Source organism: Cebus imitator, unplaced genomic scaffold (assembly GCF_001604975.1).
Source record: "Cebus imitator isolate Cc_AM_T3 unplaced genomic scaffold, Cebus_imitator-1.0 Scaffold486, whole genome shotgun sequence".
Classification (NCBI taxonomy): Eukaryota; Metazoa; Chordata; class Mammalia; order Primates; family Cebidae; genus Cebus; species Cebus imitator.
This window is the reverse complement of record NW_016107801.1, coordinates 1,668,656-1,687,520: the sequence shown is the minus strand read 5'-3', so window position 1 is coordinate 1,687,520 and position 18,865 is coordinate 1,668,656. Positions and strand designations below refer to the sequence as shown.

Below are 18,865 nucleotides of genomic sequence, written 5' to 3'. Positions count from 1 at the left end.
TATTTGGGCAGCACTGTGAGTGACACTCCTGGGAAACTGTCCCATCGAAGGTCTCAGAGCCACCCGCCAGCCAGAAACCACGTGCTGAGAGTGTGAAACGCAAGACCACACTCAGGGGCCGGGTGCACGGCCCACTGCACCTGCTGTCACTGTCTCAGAGCCCCCGAGGCCACATCCGAGCTGGCTCACACACTGTGGCTCACGGCAGACAGGCCAGAGCAGGTGTTAGAGAGGGCGGCTTGCAGGCCACAGAGCTGTTGCGGAGAGTTATGTCAGCCCGTCGCGGCAAGAGGCTTCGCTTTCCCAGAGCACTCCTTGGGGGCTTGCTGCCCAGCGGAGCTGAGCGGCACAGAATCTGAAGGTCTCCGGGACTGGCTTCTGTGCCCACACACGAGTGCCCACAGGATTTGGAGTAAATTTCTCCCAGAGCACAAGGTCTGCTCAGAGAACCTCTCAGCCCGGGCGGCCAAGCACTGGTCCCACTGCCGCCGCAGCCTGACAGCAGCTACAGATGGAGACAGATGACTGCCCCTCCCCCACCCAGAGGGAGCTCCTTAAATGAGGTACCCGGGAAAGAAAAAGGTGGCCCAAAGCTTAGGGGGCTGCCTAGAGGGCAGGGGACAGGTGTCAGAGGGCAGGACTGCAGCCCTGAGGGGGGCTGGCAGAAGTGCCCCGTGCTCCCGATGAGGGAAATGTTGGGGTAGTCATGGTCCCTCCACCTAGTTGCAGCTGGAGGGGACCTACCACATGCTGGTTGCCAGGCCTGGCCTGGGACACAGGTGACCATAGTTGACACAGGCCTGGCTGGGATGGGGCTGGCATGACCAAATGTGTCCAGGAGTGAGAGTGCCACCCACAGGGAAGCCAGTTCCTTGGGGACGGAACCCAGTGGGGGCGATCCTCCCTGGAGAATGTCCTTCCGTTGCAAAGTCAGGAAAGGCAGGATGAGGAGGAAGGTACAGCCTGAGCCAGTACCTGGCGGTGGAGCGATCACATGTGCCTGGAACTGTGGTAAACACAGCGGCAACGTCGGGGGCAAGTACCCTGCAGGCCTGGAGTGCCTGCTTCGTGGGCAGTGGGAGCCACGGATGGTTTCCGAGCAAGGGAGTGACATGAGCTAAACTCACTCAGACAAGGGGAGAGAGGGAGGCATGGCTGGATGGGGCAGGGCGGCCTCAAAATAGCCAGGGCAAAGGAGCTGCCCGCGCAGGTAGCAGAGAGATGGCACTGGGGCTGGCATTTTAGAAGCAGAAGCCTCAGGGCTGGAAGTGAGAAGCCCAGTGCCTGGAGGGGGGAAGCAGGAGGAGGGGAGGCTGAAGGGAGGTCTTGTTGGACAGGGAGGTTAGGACTCGGGGCACCTGTGGAAGCATGTGACCTGCAGCACCCTCCACCCCTCACCTCTACCTCCTATGGGTCTCACCCACTAACCTCCCCTGGCCTGCCCCAGCTCCTGCTGTCCCGGGAAGATGTCTACGGTCACAATCACGGTTTATTAATGAGCCCAATTCAGTCCAAGAGCGCAGCAGGGTGTGCTAAGCTGCACAACGGCTTCTCCCCGCCTCAGTTTACCCACCCACCTGCATGGCTTCCAATGCTTCTTTGAGCTGCTGCCTCTCAGGCCGTTCTGCAGAGTGGCTTAGAAGTTCCTGGAAGGGTGAGAAGGGTATCACATGTTACCACTTGGGGGTCCTGGCCTCTGCCCTGGCCCCTACCTAGTGCAGGGGGTGTGCAGAGAACCAAGTCCTCAGAAGAATGCCACCCCCACCTGCTGGCCCAGGCTTGGATTGGCTGCCCAACACCAAAAGACAGATAGTGACCCCTCGCACAGAGGACACCCCACTTCTTGGCAGAGGCACTCCCAAATCTTGTGGACAAAGGAAAGGAGTGATAGTGAGAAAGGACATGAAGGCAGCAAAACGCAAGGAGCAGTGCCCGCAGTTCACGGGAAAGCGTCTTCCGAGGTGCCTCGAAGAAACCACTGCCTTCCCTCCCAGGTGTGTACTTCCTGAAGGCCTTCCATTTCCATTTCTGCCGTGGCCACCAGGAAGCTCAGAGATCAACCACAGGGCCTTCTTATTCCTGGTGCGGGGCCCTTTTCTGTCTCTTTCAGTTTTCTGACATCATCAGTGATTTGAGTCACGGTTTTTCTATGTGTATTTATTGTGATAATCATTCATCATGTGCATTGAGCAGTGGTTATGAGCCAAGCACAAACCTCTCTGCTGACTTCAACTTCATCTGTCTGTGGGCTGTGTCCCACACCCCGGGAAGCTGCTGGCCCTCACCTGACTCCGGCAGTGATGACCCCCACAGGCACGTGGGGCCCAGAGCCTCACCTTCAAGAGCAGGTGGTATTTGAGCACCCTCTGCATGGGGACCACCAGCAGGTCTTGCAGCTTAAACTTTCCATCCTGGACCTTCAGCGTGCACTCCTGCTAGGGCGACAAGGCGATGGGAGAGCCCCTCCCTGGGGAAAGCCTGAACCCACCTGTCCCCTCGTCTGGAGAGGGGAGACCTAAGCCCAGAACTCGGGCCCAGACGTTTGTTCTGTCTCTGGCCAGGCTCCCAGAGCCAGTCCATGCACCAGGTGTGTGAAGAGGGGTGGGCTTCACAACACAGGGGTGGGGACGCGCCACCTCTCCCACTTCACCACGTCTGCACTGGCCACACCGGGACGCAGTGAGACACATACGATGCTACAGGGACCCTCTCGGGGCACCTGCCGGTCCTGCCTGGGCGTGGCTTTGACTACTCCACCAGGCCCAGGTCTTTTGGAGAAGGGCAGCAGGGCACCCCCCATGGACCAGTCCCCCTCTGGCCTGGCCTCTGGGAGAAGCAAGTGCGCCAACTTGCAGTGAGCTGTGGAGCCGCTCCCAGGAACCAGGGAGTTCCCCCATTCATTGCCTGGACTTGGGGGGCATCCTGCCTCTCCATGGGGGCCACGCTGCCTCCACCACTGCCAGAGCTGGGGGACTCCACACCAGGCTCCATGCAGAAAACAGGGTGTACTGACCAGAGGGAGCCTGGAAACTCAGCTGGGAGCAGGAGGGGCTGGGAGGGGCTCACATGAAACACTAGATGCTGATGGGACTTGGGGTGAGGATGGATGTGGGGTGGGGGGGCCTCACAGTTACAGCAAATGTCATCTGAGGCTCCCTGGGGCCAGCAGGGGCCAGGGTGAGGGGTCAGCCAGAGCCCCCAGCTGAGTGAGATTCAGTTCCAAAGCCCTTTCTCCTTGTGGAGTCTGGCAGTGTCCTGGCCTGGGATGGTGACCTCCACCCGGCCCACTCCCCAACCCAACACGATGCAAGACCAGCACGTCACCACCCCGTCACCACCTTCCCAACAAATGGGCAAGAGAGAGGCTGGCACCTAACGAGGTCCTGCCTGCAAGCTGCCACCTCGGGGCCAGGGCCAGCACCACTGCCTGGTAGCACTCACCTCGACTTTCTGCCTGAAGTCCTCCCGGTTGGCTAAGAGCTGGTTCAGTGTGTTCTGGGCGTGCTCCATGTGGCTACAGTACTCCCCGTAGATCAGGAGCCTGGACGGTGCACACACATGCATGCACACACACGGGTTTAATGAGCAGCTCAAGGCTGCAGTGAGCCCGTCCATTTTTCCCAGTAGGCTGCAGGTATGCAACCAACAGGCCCCTCCCTGGACAGCCCCCTGTGCATGGAAATATTTGGCAGCCAGGAGGCTGCTTTCCCCTTCCCGAAACGCTACTGGGCCGGCAAGAGGACTTCAGGCATGCTGGGAGAGGAGCACCCGCACTGTGGTTCTAGGTCAGGTCCTGGCTGGGATGCAGGGTGGAGCTCTCAACCCCCCATCCCACCCCTGAAAAGGAAGGAAGACCCCAGGAGGCCTCAGACTTCTGCCACAGGCCCTGAGCATGGAGGCCTGTGCTGGCTAGGGGCACACCCTGGTGCTGTGCCGGGTGGGGAACCCCCAAGGGTCACCCCTGTTGCTTCTACATAGTGCCTATAAGCAGGGGACATCAGCAGTGACATCCCCCTCTTCACCGGGGATGTGGGCAGCCACGTGGCCGCCAGGCCTGGGAGGACCAGCAGAGTCCCCAGAGGACACTCAGGAGGCCGGCCCTTGGGTCCTGCCCACCACCTCCTCCTGGCCCCAGCATGGCTCTCCTGCCATCTGGATCCTCACTTCGGTGCCTTGTGCTGGTCCCTTCAGCTGCGGCACCCTTCTCCCTCACCCAGCACTGGGCCCACATCTCTACAAACTGGAACCCAGGGTTCCTGACCTCTGGAGCCTCGGGGTCTTAGGTTACCAGCCTGAAACTTCATCTTTAAAACCCCGTCGCCTCACTGAAAGGGCAGTCCCAGAAAGAACCCCGCCAGGTGACGATGTTGGTGACAACAAGGATGACAAGAGCCACCACTCACGGAGGCAGCCACTGCCAGGTGCTTTGCCGACAAGGCTTACGACCTTTTTTGCCTATTTGTAAAGATGGGTGTGATTAGTCTCACTCTTGAGGCAGGGAAACTGAGGCATCCATAAACTTGCTAGGAGCTGACAGTCTGGCCTGCAAGGCTGGGGGACGGGCGCCCTGGTGATGTGCTGTCCGGCAGGGCTGTGTGTTGGTGAGCGTCTAGAGGCCTCCCTGGTGTGGGAAGCCCAGTGCCAGCTCTCGGAAGCAGGTCACCATGGCTGTTTCCATCATGAGCGCTGCTTTGCCGCTGGGCACCAGCCTGAGGCTCAGGACAGGCAGCTCGGCCTGCAGCTTGGCTTCTGTGGAGGGCTGCACTCGGGAAGAAGCATCCTGAACTTGAGGTCTTGATGTAGGGGCAGGTTTTCTGCCACATGGGTCCCTGGACAGCACCCACTCCCCACACCTGTGGGGTTCTGGACCAGGTAATGCCCACTTTCTTGCCCACTCTGGAGTTCTGGGTTGATCAGAACAGTGGCTGGGGACACATTTCTGCCCAGGAGCGTGTCCCTTAGAAGCTGGCTCAGGCACAGGGACAGGCATCTTGACACATTTCCCACTCCCAACAAATGCTCAAGAGGCCATCCTCACACGTGGCCAGGGGCACCAGAGGCCCTGAGATCCTCCCAGCCCTGCACATGGGTCCAGTGGCTGGCACCTCCTCTGGCCCCCTGAGAATTCTCCCCCACAGGCCTGCAAGGACGCTTCTGGCATGGGAGGCTGAGATTCAATGACTCTGAGAAAGGACCAGAATCTGCTTGAATCCCAGCCAGGCTCTCCTCACACCACGCCCCACCAGGAACGCCCACATCAAGCACAGCACAGCTGAGCCGGCAGCCCAGCCACAGTCAAGCAAAGCACCCATGGCCAGTCCCACAGGGCCTACATGTGGGCCTGCACGGGTGTGTCCCCACGGGTGGGTCCCGTGTCCACAGACCTGGGAGGTCTGCACGGAGGCATCGCCGTCATCGCAACGGGCCTGCTTCCTGCCTAGCGCTGGGGCTGTGTGTTGACCGGAAGCCACTTTAAACGGGAACCTGGCACTGGTTTCCACCTCAATGAGTTATTACACTGATCATTTTAATAGAAAAGTTGATGAAAACCTATCATCTCTGGATGCAATCGAGAAAAGGGGTTTTCCCCTTAAAAAAAAAAAAAAATTGAACAAAAGCTTCAGAAGCCCCAGCAGAGGAGAGGGGAGAAGGAACAGAGGGACATTTAAGAGACCTCTGGCAGCCTGGAAAGTGAGCGGACCAGACGCTGGGTCCTGGCGGCCGCCTGCACCTGCCCCGCTCCGGATCCGTGTTTTTTCCACCCTCAGAAAATGGTCAGAGCCTTGCGCAGAAGACACACCACATGCACTGGGCATCACCTGACCTGGGCTGGAAGCTGGAGGACTGTGACTGTCAGCATTCTACCCATGGGGACAGTGAGGCTGAGAGAGGCCTAAAGCTGAGAAGCAAATCACACCAGTAGTCACCCACGCCAAAGCCCAGGTCCTTGGGCTGCACTGTGCCGCCTCCTGGCTGCGCCGCCTCCTGGCTGTGCCTTCCATCTGATGATGACGCCAGACCAGAACCACGGCAGGAGGTCCAGGGGCACCCGGAACCCTGCGGCCCCCAGCCCACCCATGTGGTCCCTTTGAAAGGTGCCCTCACCTGCCCTGAGGACTCCAGCTGGGGAAGCCAGGGCAGGTGATGAACCCTGAGGCTTTCAGAGCTTCCCAAGACTGCCTGGAGGCGGGAGGGCGAGTGTGGGCTGGGGAGGGGGAAAGCCAGAGCCCCCGGCAAGGGATCCTCCCTGCATGGAGCCAGGTCTGCTGCTGCTGGGGCCAGGGCCACACTCAGGCCTAAGGGAGCACGGGACACCACACACCTGACTTCCTAGCAGGCCCTGTGCCACTGCAGCCTCCGCTTTGAGCATTTCAGGTGAGCTGGGCCCAGTGATGGCCCCAGCCCCTCCCAGTCAAGGGAAGTATTCGAGTGAGTGGAAAAAGCGCCCGACTGAGGTCCAGCGGGTAACATGCCTGTGCCAGGAGCTCTAGCGTGGCCGAGCCAGCCTCGGGAGCCCCCCACTTCAATTTCACACTACACCAGGTCACCTAGGCCCGCGGTGTAGGCAGACGAGGGGCTGGGGTGCAGATCCCAGCCTTGCTCTCCTCACACCACACCCCACCAGGAACGCCCACCTCTCATCCACAGCATAGCTGAGCTGGCAGCCTTTGCCAGGCAAACTTCTACTCACCCATCAAAACCCTTCCCTACCATTGCCCCTTCTGTGCTGCCTTCTCCACCTCAACCCCTGCCCCAGCAGGGCCAGAGGGAAAAGCAAAGAGACAGGTCAAGGGGCAGCAGGTAGAGGCCTGTCCGAAGTCAGCAGGAGCCGATAGAGGAGACTGCCCCAGTGGCCACCCCACCAGCTCCAAGCTCCCGCAGTGGGTCTCACTCCTCCCCACGCCCCAGCACCCAGCCCGGACCTGCCTGCACCAGGCCTCACACACGGTTGAGTGGCCACAGCCTCAAGCCTGGACACAGGTCCTTCTATGCATTTGATGCAAGGATGCAGGGTGTGGGGGTGCACGGCAGACACCCACAGTGAACAGCAGAACTACTGGGAAAAGAAAGCCAGACCTCCACGATAAACGTGCAGGGGCCCTGGCCATGGGATGTGCGTCACCCCTGGGCTCACTGCATCCTCACAGAAACGCCACTTTTAGGACAGGGGCCCCGAGGCTCAGAGAGGTGACATGACTTCTGAGGTCACCCAGCAAGGGGGTACAGGGCTGGATTCCAAAGCGAACGCACGTGGCTCCCAAGCCTGGCCCTCAGGGCCCCACAGTGAGACTCTGCAGAGGGACACTCTCTCCATTGAGTCCAGGACACTCAAGGGGCCCACGCCCTCTCTTACTCGGAAAAGGTGCAAAGCAGATGGCAGGGCTAGCTGTCACCCCCAGCCTCACTGACCACCGGCAGTTGGCAATGGAGAGAGGCCCGGGCCACAGCTCAGAGGCAGTGGATCCAACAGTGCCCCCCACAATGCCTGTGCACAGAGCTTCGTGATGTGACCTTATTTAGTCACGATACAGATGTAGTCATGGTGAGGACCAAGACGAGGCCATGCTGAAGGAAAGTGACTCTAAATCCCAGAAGAGCAGGCTCCGAAAAGGACACAGAGATGTGGGGAGGTCACGTGAACAGAGAACGAAGCAGGGCACGTGGACATAGGGACACAGAATGTGGCAGGGCATGTGGACATAGGGACAGAGAAGTGGCAGGGCACGTGGACGCAGGGACAGAGAACGCAGCGGGGCACGTGGACGCCGGGACAGAGAACATGGCGGGGCACGTGGACATAGGGACAGAGAACGAGGCAAGGCACGTGGACGTAAGGACAGAGACTGCAGCGGGGCACGTGGACATAGGGACAGAGAATGTGGCAGGGCATGTGGATGTAGGGACAGAGAACATGGCAGGGCACGTGGACATAGGGACAGAGAACGAGGCGGGGCACGTGGATGCAGGGTCAGAGAACATGGTGGGGCATGTGGACCTAAGGACAGAGAACGTGGACATAGGGACAGAGAACGAGGCAGGGCACGTGGACGTTAGGACAGAGAACGCAGCGGGGCACGTGGACGTAGGGACAGAGAACATGGCAGGGCATGTGGACATAGGGACAGAGAACGAGGCAGCACAGCCATAAGCCAGGAATCCCCGGGGCCCCAGGAGCTGCAGGACGCAGGAAGGCTCCCTCTGGAACCTCTGCGGGAGGCGTGACCCAGGGCTGCCTGGACTTTGGCTCAGTGAGACTAATTCAGGATGTGGGCTGCAGAGCGGGGACATCCCTTCTGCTTTAAGCTGCCGTGTTTGTGGTCATTGTCACAGCCCCCCTGAGCTTCTCTGTCTTGCTTCTCATCCCTCCCACCCAGCAAGAGGCCAGCAGCTCTGTTCACTGCATGTCCTCAGTCCAGAGCTCAGAAGCGGTACACAGCAGGCACCATATAAAAGCATTGGGGCTCAGCCTGTGAGCAAGAACCAGGGCCCTGGGGCTGGCTCCAAAATGAGAGGAAAAGAGCAGGAAAGCCGGATGCTGGGACGGAACCGCCACGATCTGGTGATGAGCTCTGAGGAAACGCTGCCAGCCCCCTCCCGAAACACAGCCGACTGACGGGTCTTGCCTGGCGTCTTGCTGCCAGGGACGGGGCCGCCTGTCTGCAGAGCTCCTGGGCCGAGCCTGTGACTGGATGCGCTGCCCACACTGCTGTGGCATTCCAAGGTGGGGATGCCCTGGGAACCACGCGTGCAAGGTCCTGCTGCTAGGGCGCGGCCAGGAGAGTCACAGGGCAGCCTGGCTGCGGAGACTCCTGCGAGAGGGTGGGCCGTCCACCCTGTCACTCCACCACACAGCCAGTCACTCCCGCTCCAGGGCTTCGGCCTTTAAAACCACGCCTCATCCATGGCCTCCCTCCCTTCCTGGCCCAGGGAGAGCATGACCAAGGCGCTGAGAAGATCCGCTGTACCCCACGCCCGGCGAGGATCTGGTGACAGCCAGTGTGACCCTGCCAGCCGGGCACTATTGGCTCACCCGCAGGTGAAGGGAACACCTTGCTGGAGGCAGGTGAGACTCCTGTCCCCCACCCCTGCCCACTTTTACCCTCCAGGGCTGGCCAGTGTGCTCACACCTGCTGGGCTTCCTCAGCTCTCCTGGTCCCATCTGCCACCTGACCACTGGCACTGCCTGTTCCCTCACGATTCCAGGAACCCCCCAAGCCATGGCCCCCAGACAGCAGGCTCCGGGACCCTCCCCGCAGGGGATGGGGAGCTCCTTTCCTGGAGCTGTAGAGCACACGGGGAAGCACCTGCAGGGTTCCCATGCAGCGCGCCTGAGAATCCAGCCCTGGGCCTGTCCCCGGCTGCCTGGACAGGGACGGGTGTGTGAGCTGTGCTGACAGGCACCTGGCGGACAATGAAGGGCACCCTCCTACAACGAGGGAGAGAGGCACCGAGGCGCCCAATGCCCAGGGCCATGTGGTCGGATGCCCCTGTGGGGTCTTCTACAGCTGCCAGGCCCTACAGCAGACCCTTCCAAGAGTGGACCCAGAACATGGTATTTGTATCAAGCTCCCCAGTGTCTCTAGTGAGCAGCCAAGTTCAGGAAGCATCAGCACAGACCCCTTCGGGCCCCTCCAAAGGCTCTCCGACAGACAGAGCTTGGCACTGACCCTGATGGGGTTCTCTCGAGATGTCTGTGGCTAGAAACGCCATCTCCATGGCCTCCGACAGCCTGGGCATCGTCTAAACCCCAGAAACCCCGCCTCCCTGGCCTCCGACAGCCCCCCATGCCACCTCCTCTCATCCTTGTCTGTGTCCTAACTCTAAAGAACCGGCCACAAAGGTGCAGAAGGGAGAGGCAGAGCCCCGAGATCTCCGCAGGGACGCAGAGCCACTCCGACAGCCGCCCCTCACAGCTAGTTAGAAGCGTCCAGAATCCCATCCTCCCCCTGCCGAGCTCCCACAGGACAGGAGGCTGGCTCTCCATCAACCAGGCTGTGGCTCGGGGTGGGCGGCATTCTCACCAAGGGAGGACGGGGTCCAGAGGGGGCGGCCCCTGCCTCGGACACCCAGAACCCAAGAGTCCCATGTGTGAAAGCGCTCCTGCAGACAGGGAGGAGCGGGCAGCCACTCACCTTTCCTTGAAATCAAGAAAGACCTTGGCCAGTGTGCTGCCCCCCACCATCATGGACACATCGATGGCTCTCAGGAAGCTGTGGTGCACCTTGATCAGGTCCTGGGTTAAAAAGAGCTGTGAGTGCCCGGCCAGGCCCACCCGAGGCAAGATGGGAGCACCGTCCTGGACGCACCCTTGTGGTTCTGTGGCTCCTGTCGAGGGGGTGAGGGGCCCGGGTGCTAGGCCTGCACCCCTCCTATGTGTTCATGCCAGGGTGTGACTCAGGTAGAAGGTTCTACAGCAATGGTGCCCCAAGGAGCCAGTACGTGTGTGAGGGACGCCACCCACAGCCCGCATCAGCCTGTCTGACACACAGTGGCCAGCTCGGGGCCAGCTCTGCAGCTACAGTGGCACAGCTCAGTGCAGCACCCCGGGACCCGCAGCCCCACCCCAGGCTTCCTCCTGTGTGTGCTTCTCCATCCTGGCCACAGCCCAGGGCCGGGTGAGCTCTGGGCCAGAGACACAGGCCACTGGAAGCTCTAGGGTCCAAGCCAGCCTCGTCCAGGACAGCATAACCAGAGCCCACCCTTACAGCTAATGAGACGCCCAGGGAGGGCAGGACACAACCACATGGGCTGCGGGCACCTGTGGCTACCAGGCCTGGAGGAAGCACCAGGAGCAGCGTGTCCCCGGAGGAAGCCCACCCATGCGCAGCTGCGGAAACCTGGCGCAGCACCCTGCTCTGCTGACCATGCCAAGGTGACTCTTTGCCTGGGGGACTGTCTTTCTGTGACTGTGTTCAGACACCAGCAGAGCAGGTGGGGGGTCTTCTAAAAGGGGTGGAGGGACACGTTGCTCCCCGGCCGCTGACAAAAACTTGATCTACATTCCCAGGGTCGCCCATGCCTCCAGCCATGCAGGTCAGTGCCACCCCACCCACAGACAAGGGGAGCCCAGAAATCTGCCACCCTGACTCCTAAACCTAAAGACACTGGAGAGGAGGGTGAGGTCTCCTCCTTCCGGCCAGCACGCGCAGCCACAGAGATGCAGCTCTCCAAGGCCCTAGGCACAGCAAGACATGTACGGCCCGTGCCGAGTTAAGGCCCAGAGCATGGCATGAGCAAGGGGGGCCGGGACCCTTACCTCCAGGTTAATGAAGACAGCCGCCATGTCTGCTGGGCTGAGCACCAGCCGCAGGGGGCTCATGTAGTTCTGGAAGAGAGAAGCCCACCACTGCCACCCTGCAGCTGTCACCCGCCCTCTCAAGGTCACAGCTGCCGGCGGAGGGTCGCGGGGCAGCTCCACAGGAAGGCACACTGGGGTGGGTGCTCCATGCTTACTGGGGCACGCCTGCGTTCTGGCCACACGAGGCTCCATGCTTTGGGGGTGAGTGCGGGGGGGCAGGGGGAGGTGCAAGGCCAAAGATTCTAACACTCCCAGCGTGATGGGGGCAGAGCCACACACAGGGTGGACTTGGGGGCTGTGGTATGGCTGCCCTGAGGCGGGAGATGGGTTGTGGCTTGCGGTGAGGAGCTGAGACCCAGGAGGCAGGGCAGTCAGGACTCAGACACTGAGCTTGTGCTCCAGAGCACGACCCTAAAACTGTCATCAAAAGGGACGCTCTCCACCCCCATGAGTGCCGGAGGGGCAGGGAGTGGACCAGAGCCCTCCAGCCCCAGCCTCAAGCGGGATGTGAAGTGAAGACGGGGCCGTGTGAGGCTGCCGCCCTGCTCTGGAGGCCCGGGAGGCCCTGCCACCCTCTCCTCTCCTGCTCCCCGAGTGCTTCCTGGCCAGGGCGGCCAGCAGCTCTGCGGGCATCCTCTGGGCCCAGCTGTTGGACCACCGCTTGGCCACCACGGGGAGTAGAGCGCATCGCCCAAGCAGGCACACCTGGGTGACAGCCTCAGGCGTGGTGGAGACAGACCCCAGGAGCACTCCTGCTTTCTTGGCAGCACTCGGCCGTGGAGGGAGGCGGAGGCCAGCAGGACCCCAGCAGAAGCCAACCTCGGGGCCAGGATTCCCAGAAGAGGGGGACTCTGCCAGGGCGCGGGCAGGGCATCGAGGGAACTGGAAGGACCTGGGCCAGGGTGGACACATGTGTGTGCAGAAAGGCCGCTGGCCAGGGACTGGAGGGTGGGGCAGCAGGAGGGGCCCGGCCAGAGCAAGGCCAGCCTGGGCCCAATGGGGCAGCCCAGTTCTCCCAGCTGGAGGCATCATGGCCACCCTGGACCCCACACCACAACCAGACGATAGAAAGGAGACTCCAAACTGAAAACAACGTGGGTTTTTCTCTCCAGTAAACACTGGCAGTTGGCAATAAAGACTCAGAAGTGCTGGGGAAATGCGCCAGGGCCGGGCCGACCAGGTGCCCACAGGAGGCCCGAGCGGGGAAGGGCAGGTGAAGCCTGGTCCTCAGCCCTCCGGGCGCTCAGCCGGTTGGCGGGACAGAGGACCCGGATGCATGGGGGTGGAAGAGCTGTGGGGGGGCTCGGTCACCAGGCCTGACCACACCCTGCGCAGGACACTCCCAGGCCCCATCGGTGCTGCCCCATTTTACAGAGGGGAAGGCTGAGTGTGGAGAGGCTGGGGAGCAGCTCTAGGCAGGGTGGGGGACACTTGAGGAGCTAGCTCAGCACCTGCCTTCGAGAAACTCTCAGGAGCTGAAGCTGTGATCCCTCCCCGATCAGGCTTGGGGGAGGAGCAGGGACGCCTGCAGGCCGGGGCTTCAGGGGCCGCAGAGGAAAGGAGAGGGCATCCTCCTTTTGGGTAGGGGTACTGGAGGCATGGCTGGGCGGGCCACTGAGTCTCCTTCGCCTATCAGAGACGCCCTGTGGTCCTGCCTCCAGAAGGCACTCCCAGGAGGCGGATGGCCCCGCCATGACCACAGTGGCCATGGCCATTTTCCATGGACCAACGCCCACCCTCACCTTCTCGATGTCCTCCAGGGTGCGGTAGTACTTGGCCTCAGTCTCCTGGATCTCCAGCAGGCAGCAGTTCCTCTTGTCATCCTCAGTCATGCCCATTTTCTACAGGAGGGAAGGGGGCGTCAGCAGGACCCCATGGGGCTGGCCACCTGCTGCCTGCGTGTCTGCCCCGTGACACCAGGACACCCCTGCATAGGACGACACCTCCTCGGTGTCGTCGGGTTTGGCCCCGAGGTCACTGAGTGTGCAGTGCCGCAGCCAGATGAGTGACAGAGGGGACCAACCCCTTCCCATTCATTTTGCAGATGAAGAAACTGAGGCATGGGGAGGGGATGTGGCACAGAGACAGTGCTAAGGTAGGCTTGCGGGTGGAGCCATCTAGAATCCCAGGCTCCTACTCCTCTAATTCGGGATCTCAATTCTTCAGCAGACTGGAGTGAGCACCTCAGAAGCCACCTCTCCAGCACAAGAGCAGGGGTGACCTGCTAAAGCACCTACTGCGTGCAGTCCTCTCTACACGGCAGACAGGTGCCTGACTCCATGCAGACCACACCCACCACTGCACATCCCAGTGCCAGCCACCTGCAGGCCAGACTCTTCCCCTGAGTGCCTACTGGTTTCTAACCAGGGGACCTGAGATGACACCCTCCTGGCAAGGCCCCTGGGGCCTCCTCCAGAGCAGGGCCTGCCCCCACCTCTGGTAGAACGTGGCCAGGGCAGGACTGTTTGGAGATTGCCTGGCCAGTGGTCCAGAGTGAGGTGACAGGTGGGGTCCCTGTGGGGATTGGTGGATTTTCCCAACACTGTCTAAGGTTCTGTTAGGCTGGGTGAACTACATCTGTCAGAAGGCTCTGGAGAAACGTCACTGTGACCCATGGCACTGGTGTCTGCCCTAAGACCATCATCATCCTCCAGGAAATGCCCAAGGGCCCCCTTGGGTCTGCCAGGCTGCAGATCTAAGGCAACATGCAAGACGGGGCTGGGGGTACAGGGCCACGGGGGTGCTGAGGGTCCCTGATGCCCGAAGTCACGTGTGCCTGACCACGTCTCCCTGGGGGCAGGGTCCTGAGTTTTCTCAAAGAGGTCTGAGACCTTCCTGAAAGGTCAGAAAGATGGCATAGGCAGGACGTCCCCAACCTCCCCTTCCAGGGCCACTCACCTGCATGTATCTAATCTGCAAGCGTGGAGAAAGAAACCAGAAACAGTGCCGGTTAGCAGGGCCCACACTGCCCTCACAAGCTGGGCTTGGGATGTCAGGAACACCACCCCACAACCAGCCAGCAGACCCAAAGTCACATCACAGCCCCTGGTGCTGCCCAGCTGGGCAGGGAGAAGGCTTGGGGCCCAGAGTCCCCACAGCACCTGTACCCAGGCTCTGGAAGGGGCACCTGCCATCCCCTGGCCTATCTCCCTTTGGAGACGTCACCATCTCTATTACCTTCTACTGGTGCTGCTCAGATAGCTCCAGACAGGACAAGGGAGGACATGGAAGCAGCTGTTTTCTCTCAGAGGAACCTGGCAGGAAGCAGGAACTACCCCTTGCCCCCAGCCCCTGCCTGGATGGACGGGACAGCTCAAGACCAGCGGGACCAGCTCTGGGCATTAGGACCCTATGCAGCGCGGGACAGCAGCATGTGGCCCAGCCTGGACACAGGCAGCACTGCGCGCAGTGTGGCAGGTTCTGTGGACGCTCCCTGTCCTTTCCCAGGTGCTTCAGAACCCGGGACAGCAGCGGGCTCCAGGGAGCACCCACTCTGGCCAGGCACAAATTAGGGTGTCGAGTGAGAGGGCCTGTATGATCCAGGGGCAGGGGTCCCCCACACCACCTCATAGGTACTGCACCTGCCCGCTGAAGTTTATCGGCAGGACACCCAGCTTTCAAATGACTTGGGGAGTGAACTGGCCCTGACCAGTCAGACCTCATTCCCAAGTCCAGAGAGCTCATCGGCCACCTTGGCAGCTCTCAGGCCAGCTCTGGGGAGGCAAGGGGAGCCCCAGCAGCAGTGCCATGGCTCAGCTTTCCAGGCCTAAGAGCTGCCCCGGAAGGTTTGGGAGCAGGGCCGCCCAGCCAAGCTCCCCAGGAAGGCAAAATGGAGGCCCTGCTCCCTCCACAAGGGGCTGTCATCCCTGAAGGAAGACCCCTTAACGGCAGGGAAAAAATTCACCTCGAGACCCTTCACGGACAAGCAGAGAAACCTGCTCTTAAGAGTCCATCTGGGGGCTGTGAGACCCCCAGCCCTGCACCTGCCTGTGTCTCCCAGCAGGACGCCAGCAGAGCAGGCAAGGCCCCCCCCGGCAAGGCCTCTTTGGGGATTTGTTTCCCCAGATTTCTGCCTCTCTCCCACCAGCTGGTTACTCCCACAGTGAAGGAAAACACTGAAATCAGCTTTTTGAGAAATTTCCCATGTCTTCAGGGAAAGCAAATGGCATCAAAAGCCTCCACGGTTGGCAAGTGGCATCTTGCCCATTGCTCAGGAGCCTGGGAGTCCGAGGGCCTGTGACCTGCCCCCCAGGTCCCCATCTCCCCATCCCAGCCCCACTGGATGCCCACCTTCCACACAGCAGCTGCTGGCAATAAGCCCAAACGGAGCAAACTAGCGTCCGAGAGATTATTCGCTAGTGCCTGCTTGGAAATAAACATCCTTGCAACATAAAAGACGCACAGCTGGCTAATTGGGCCGATACGGGTCTCATCACTTTCCACACAAAGGGGGAAAATGACGCGTGCTGTTAGACTGTGCGCCAAGTTACTATCTTAGGGCTCCCTGGGCAGGAGGGACTGAGGGCCCTGCAACCCTTGGACAGAGGGTCCTGTGGCGGTGAGGGCGGAGGGCCATGATGGTGGTGATGTCGTACCTGGGGCACCTGAGAGCATCTCCATAGGGAGGAAGGGCACTTAGCAGACCAAAAGTCAGCATGGGCTTCCAAGGATGCACCTCAGAGGAGCTCCGTGGGGACTGGGAAGGACCAAGGGATGTACCCTCTGGACGTCCCCCTGTACCCAGGGCAGCTCCCCCTCGGTGGCTCAGACATGGGTATAGCTCGGTATTGTGTTAAGCAAGGGCCAGGCTGCTCTGTGGGTGAGGGGAGAGGAGGGAAGGGGAGGGGAGAGTGGAGGGGGTTGGGAGGGGCCGGGCTCACCATGGGCTGCTGCACCTCCACCTTGATGATGTCCTCGTAGATGTCGTCCCCTCCATCCTCACATGGGACACAGTCGTAGATGTCCTCCCCCAGGTCATGCTCGCTGTACAGGAGGAGGCAGGTTAGAGGGGAGGGGAGGCTCCCACCACCCTAACTGGGGAGCCGCAGAGCACAAGGGTCCACGAGGGACACAGGCGGCTGGAGCCACAGTGAGGTCACCTGCCTGGGCCTCAATCTACACAGTGGGGTGAGCCCCACCTGTGGGGCTTCTGTGAGTGTGAACTGGACAGCGTAGGGAGCATCCTCAAGGGCTCTGCCTGCTGCCTCCACAGTGTGCATCTCAGACAGATCTACCAGGACAAGCCCCCACTTCTCCAGCCCTCTGCTAAACGCTGGAGACACAGGCCAGAGGCCCAGGGCCAGGACCCCTGCCCTCACCAGAATCTTCCCACTCCTATCTGACGGGCACGTGCAACTTCTGCCTCCAGACCAGAGGCCCCTTTCCTCCCAGCGCAAGGCTGTGACCTAGAGCCCTGAGTGCTTCCGGCTCAGCCCTGGTTCTTCCAGTCCTTGGAGCCAAGGTGCAAACATCCCAGGTACATGGAGGGCGTACATGGAGGGCGACCCAGAGTTTGTCATTTGCCTTCTGAAACCAGAGCCAAAGCAATTCCTGCCAAAACCTAATACAATAAAGCTTTGTTGTAGCTCATGGTCCTACTCCAACCAGCCACCCTTCTGCCTGCAGGACTCAGTTCCTGGGCCACCTCCTCCAAGGCGCCCTCCAGGACCCCCACTTGGCCTGTGATCTGGACTCTTGCAGGCACTCGTGTGCTCAATGCAGCTCCTTGGTGACGTTTCCAGTGACTCTGTGTGTGGCGGCTGACCAGCCTGGCTCCTCCCCACACTGGGCTTCTTCAGCCCTCCTGACGCCCTACACCTGGCCTGCTGGGGCTCAGCAAGTCTTTCACAGCATCAGCTACTGAGCCAATCAACCACCCCTGTTCCCACAGGCCCCGCTGGGGGCTCACTACCCCCGTGGGCTCAGGGCAGGAGCCACGCCAGGCCCAGGCCGGACGTGTCTTCAGGTCTGCACGCCCTCAGCCCTGCACAAGGACGCCTCTCACAGCCTAGGCTCAAAGTGGGTGGCAAAGTTCACTGCTGGAAGGATGGAAATAAATGCAGAGTACCCCCTTCCGCTGCCACCACGGCCAGCATGCAGGCAGGCGAGGCAGGGATGGAGGTGGGGCAGGAACGGTCCCTGTGGCACTCAGGAACGGGCTCCCCAGCCACACTGCATGCCACGGTCTCATCCCAAACCTTGCCTCTGAATATTAGCTGTCACCTTTTTAGACTGGGGTTGGGGAGGACCATTCAAGGTCTGCTTGAGAGAAAGAGGCACGTGTGCATTCAAGGAAGGCCCTCGGCACCTTCCCTGGAGGACGTGCCGCAATGCATGAGCCACCCAGCATCCGCCCGTGGGCGAAGCATCTGGGCCTCTCTAGAGGGGAAGCTGGGGGCGAGCCCAGCTCTTGTCTTGCAGAGCTTCCTACAGGCAGGTGGGCAATGGTAGCGGAGGAAGCTGTCGCTCTGGGTACTTCATTTTCTGCACCACTACAGGTGTGAGTGAGGCGGCTGACAGCCAGCCAGAGGAGCAAAGCTGGCAGAGGGCAGCTGGCCGTGGGACAAACATGGAATCTTCCAAGCCGCATTCAAAGAGCCACCCACCCGTGGGCAAGCCCCTCTGTGTGCCAGTGCCTGAAGAAAGCCAGTCATTCTTTCGGGCCTCACAGAATCCTTGGAGGTAGACAGCGCTGTGACCACTGTGCAGACTGGAACGAACACAGATGAAATTGCCAGCAAGGGGTGGGGCTGCGGCCCTCGGTCACTGTCCTGTTCCCTCCCCACCCGGCCTCCACCGCGAGAGGTCTGTTGGGGTGCTGCTCAGCCGTTCAGGAAAACTGAAGCCAGGGCAAACGCAGCCTTCAGACGGGCTGGGCCCACAGTCTGGTGACAGAGGCCCCCCTGGGAACAGACATGAAGGCAGGAAGGGTGTTTGTGTGTGCAGAGGTTTTCTTACTAACCCATCTCAAAGGTCCGTCCCCAGCCAGGTCTGGCAATTGTCTTAGAAACTGTCACCAGCAATGACACAAATCACCTCCCCTGCCTCTCCAGATGCTGTTCCCAAGGAAACAGCCCCCACCGCTCTGCCCGCCAGGATGCCAGGGACGCAGGCAAGGGGCTGCTCCCCACGTTTCTGTCACGTGGCACAGCGAGGCTGCTGGCGAAGCCTGTCGGGAACTCTTGACAGTTGGAGGCGAGGCAAGACACGGAAGCTTCCAGGCTGCTGAACAAGACAACCCAAGGGCAGATGAGGCCACTCACACTGTCTAGAGACAGACGTCGGCTTCTCTCCAACAGGCCAGGTGGAAGAAGGGGGGCTAGCTATTAAATGCTGCAAGAGCTGATGAAATGGTTAAAAAAGGCTGCAAGCTGGGCCTGGACTGGGGCCTGGAGGTTGTCCCGTGCAGGGACGGCAAACGGCCGCACTGTGGGGCATCCCAACAGAGGCCAGGACTCTGCCCCATGCTCAGGAGGCTGCTCATAAAGGCCCCAGTGCAGGCCCCATCGTGAGCCGACCAGAACCAGGAGCTGGCGGGGATGCTGACAACATGCAACGGCTTTCGTC

The 18,865-nt window shown here is 60.8% G+C and overlaps 1 protein-coding gene across 6 annotated transcripts in view; it reads right to left on the bottom strand.

Moving 5' to 3' along the window:
• Positions 1–18,865, bottom strand: part of VAV2 (vav guanine nucleotide exchange factor 2) — a 224,166-nt gene that overhangs the window by 33,490 nt on the left and 171,811 nt on the right. For 3 of the 6 annotated variants that reach the window (XM_017513104.2, XM_017513102.2, XM_017513100.2), the window contains exons 5-12: positions 16,180–16,282; positions 14,198–14,212; positions 13,042–13,140; positions 11,258–11,326; positions 10,134–10,234; positions 3,442–3,541; positions 2,337–2,432; positions 1,578–1,646 (exon numbers count right to left, since the gene is read on the bottom strand). In XM_017513104.2, coding sequence (XP_017368593.1) covers positions 1,578–1,646; positions 2,337–2,432; positions 3,442–3,541; positions 10,134–10,234; positions 11,258–11,326; positions 13,042–13,140; positions 14,198–14,212; positions 16,180–16,282 — 652 coding nt within the window. The remainder of the gene's footprint in view (positions 1–1,577; positions 1,647–2,336; positions 2,433–3,441; positions 3,542–10,133; positions 10,235–11,257; positions 11,327–13,041; positions 13,141–14,197; positions 14,213–16,179; positions 16,283–18,865) is intronic. The other 3 variants (XM_017513101.2, XM_017513103.2, XM_017513105.2) reach the window with 1 other exon arrangement.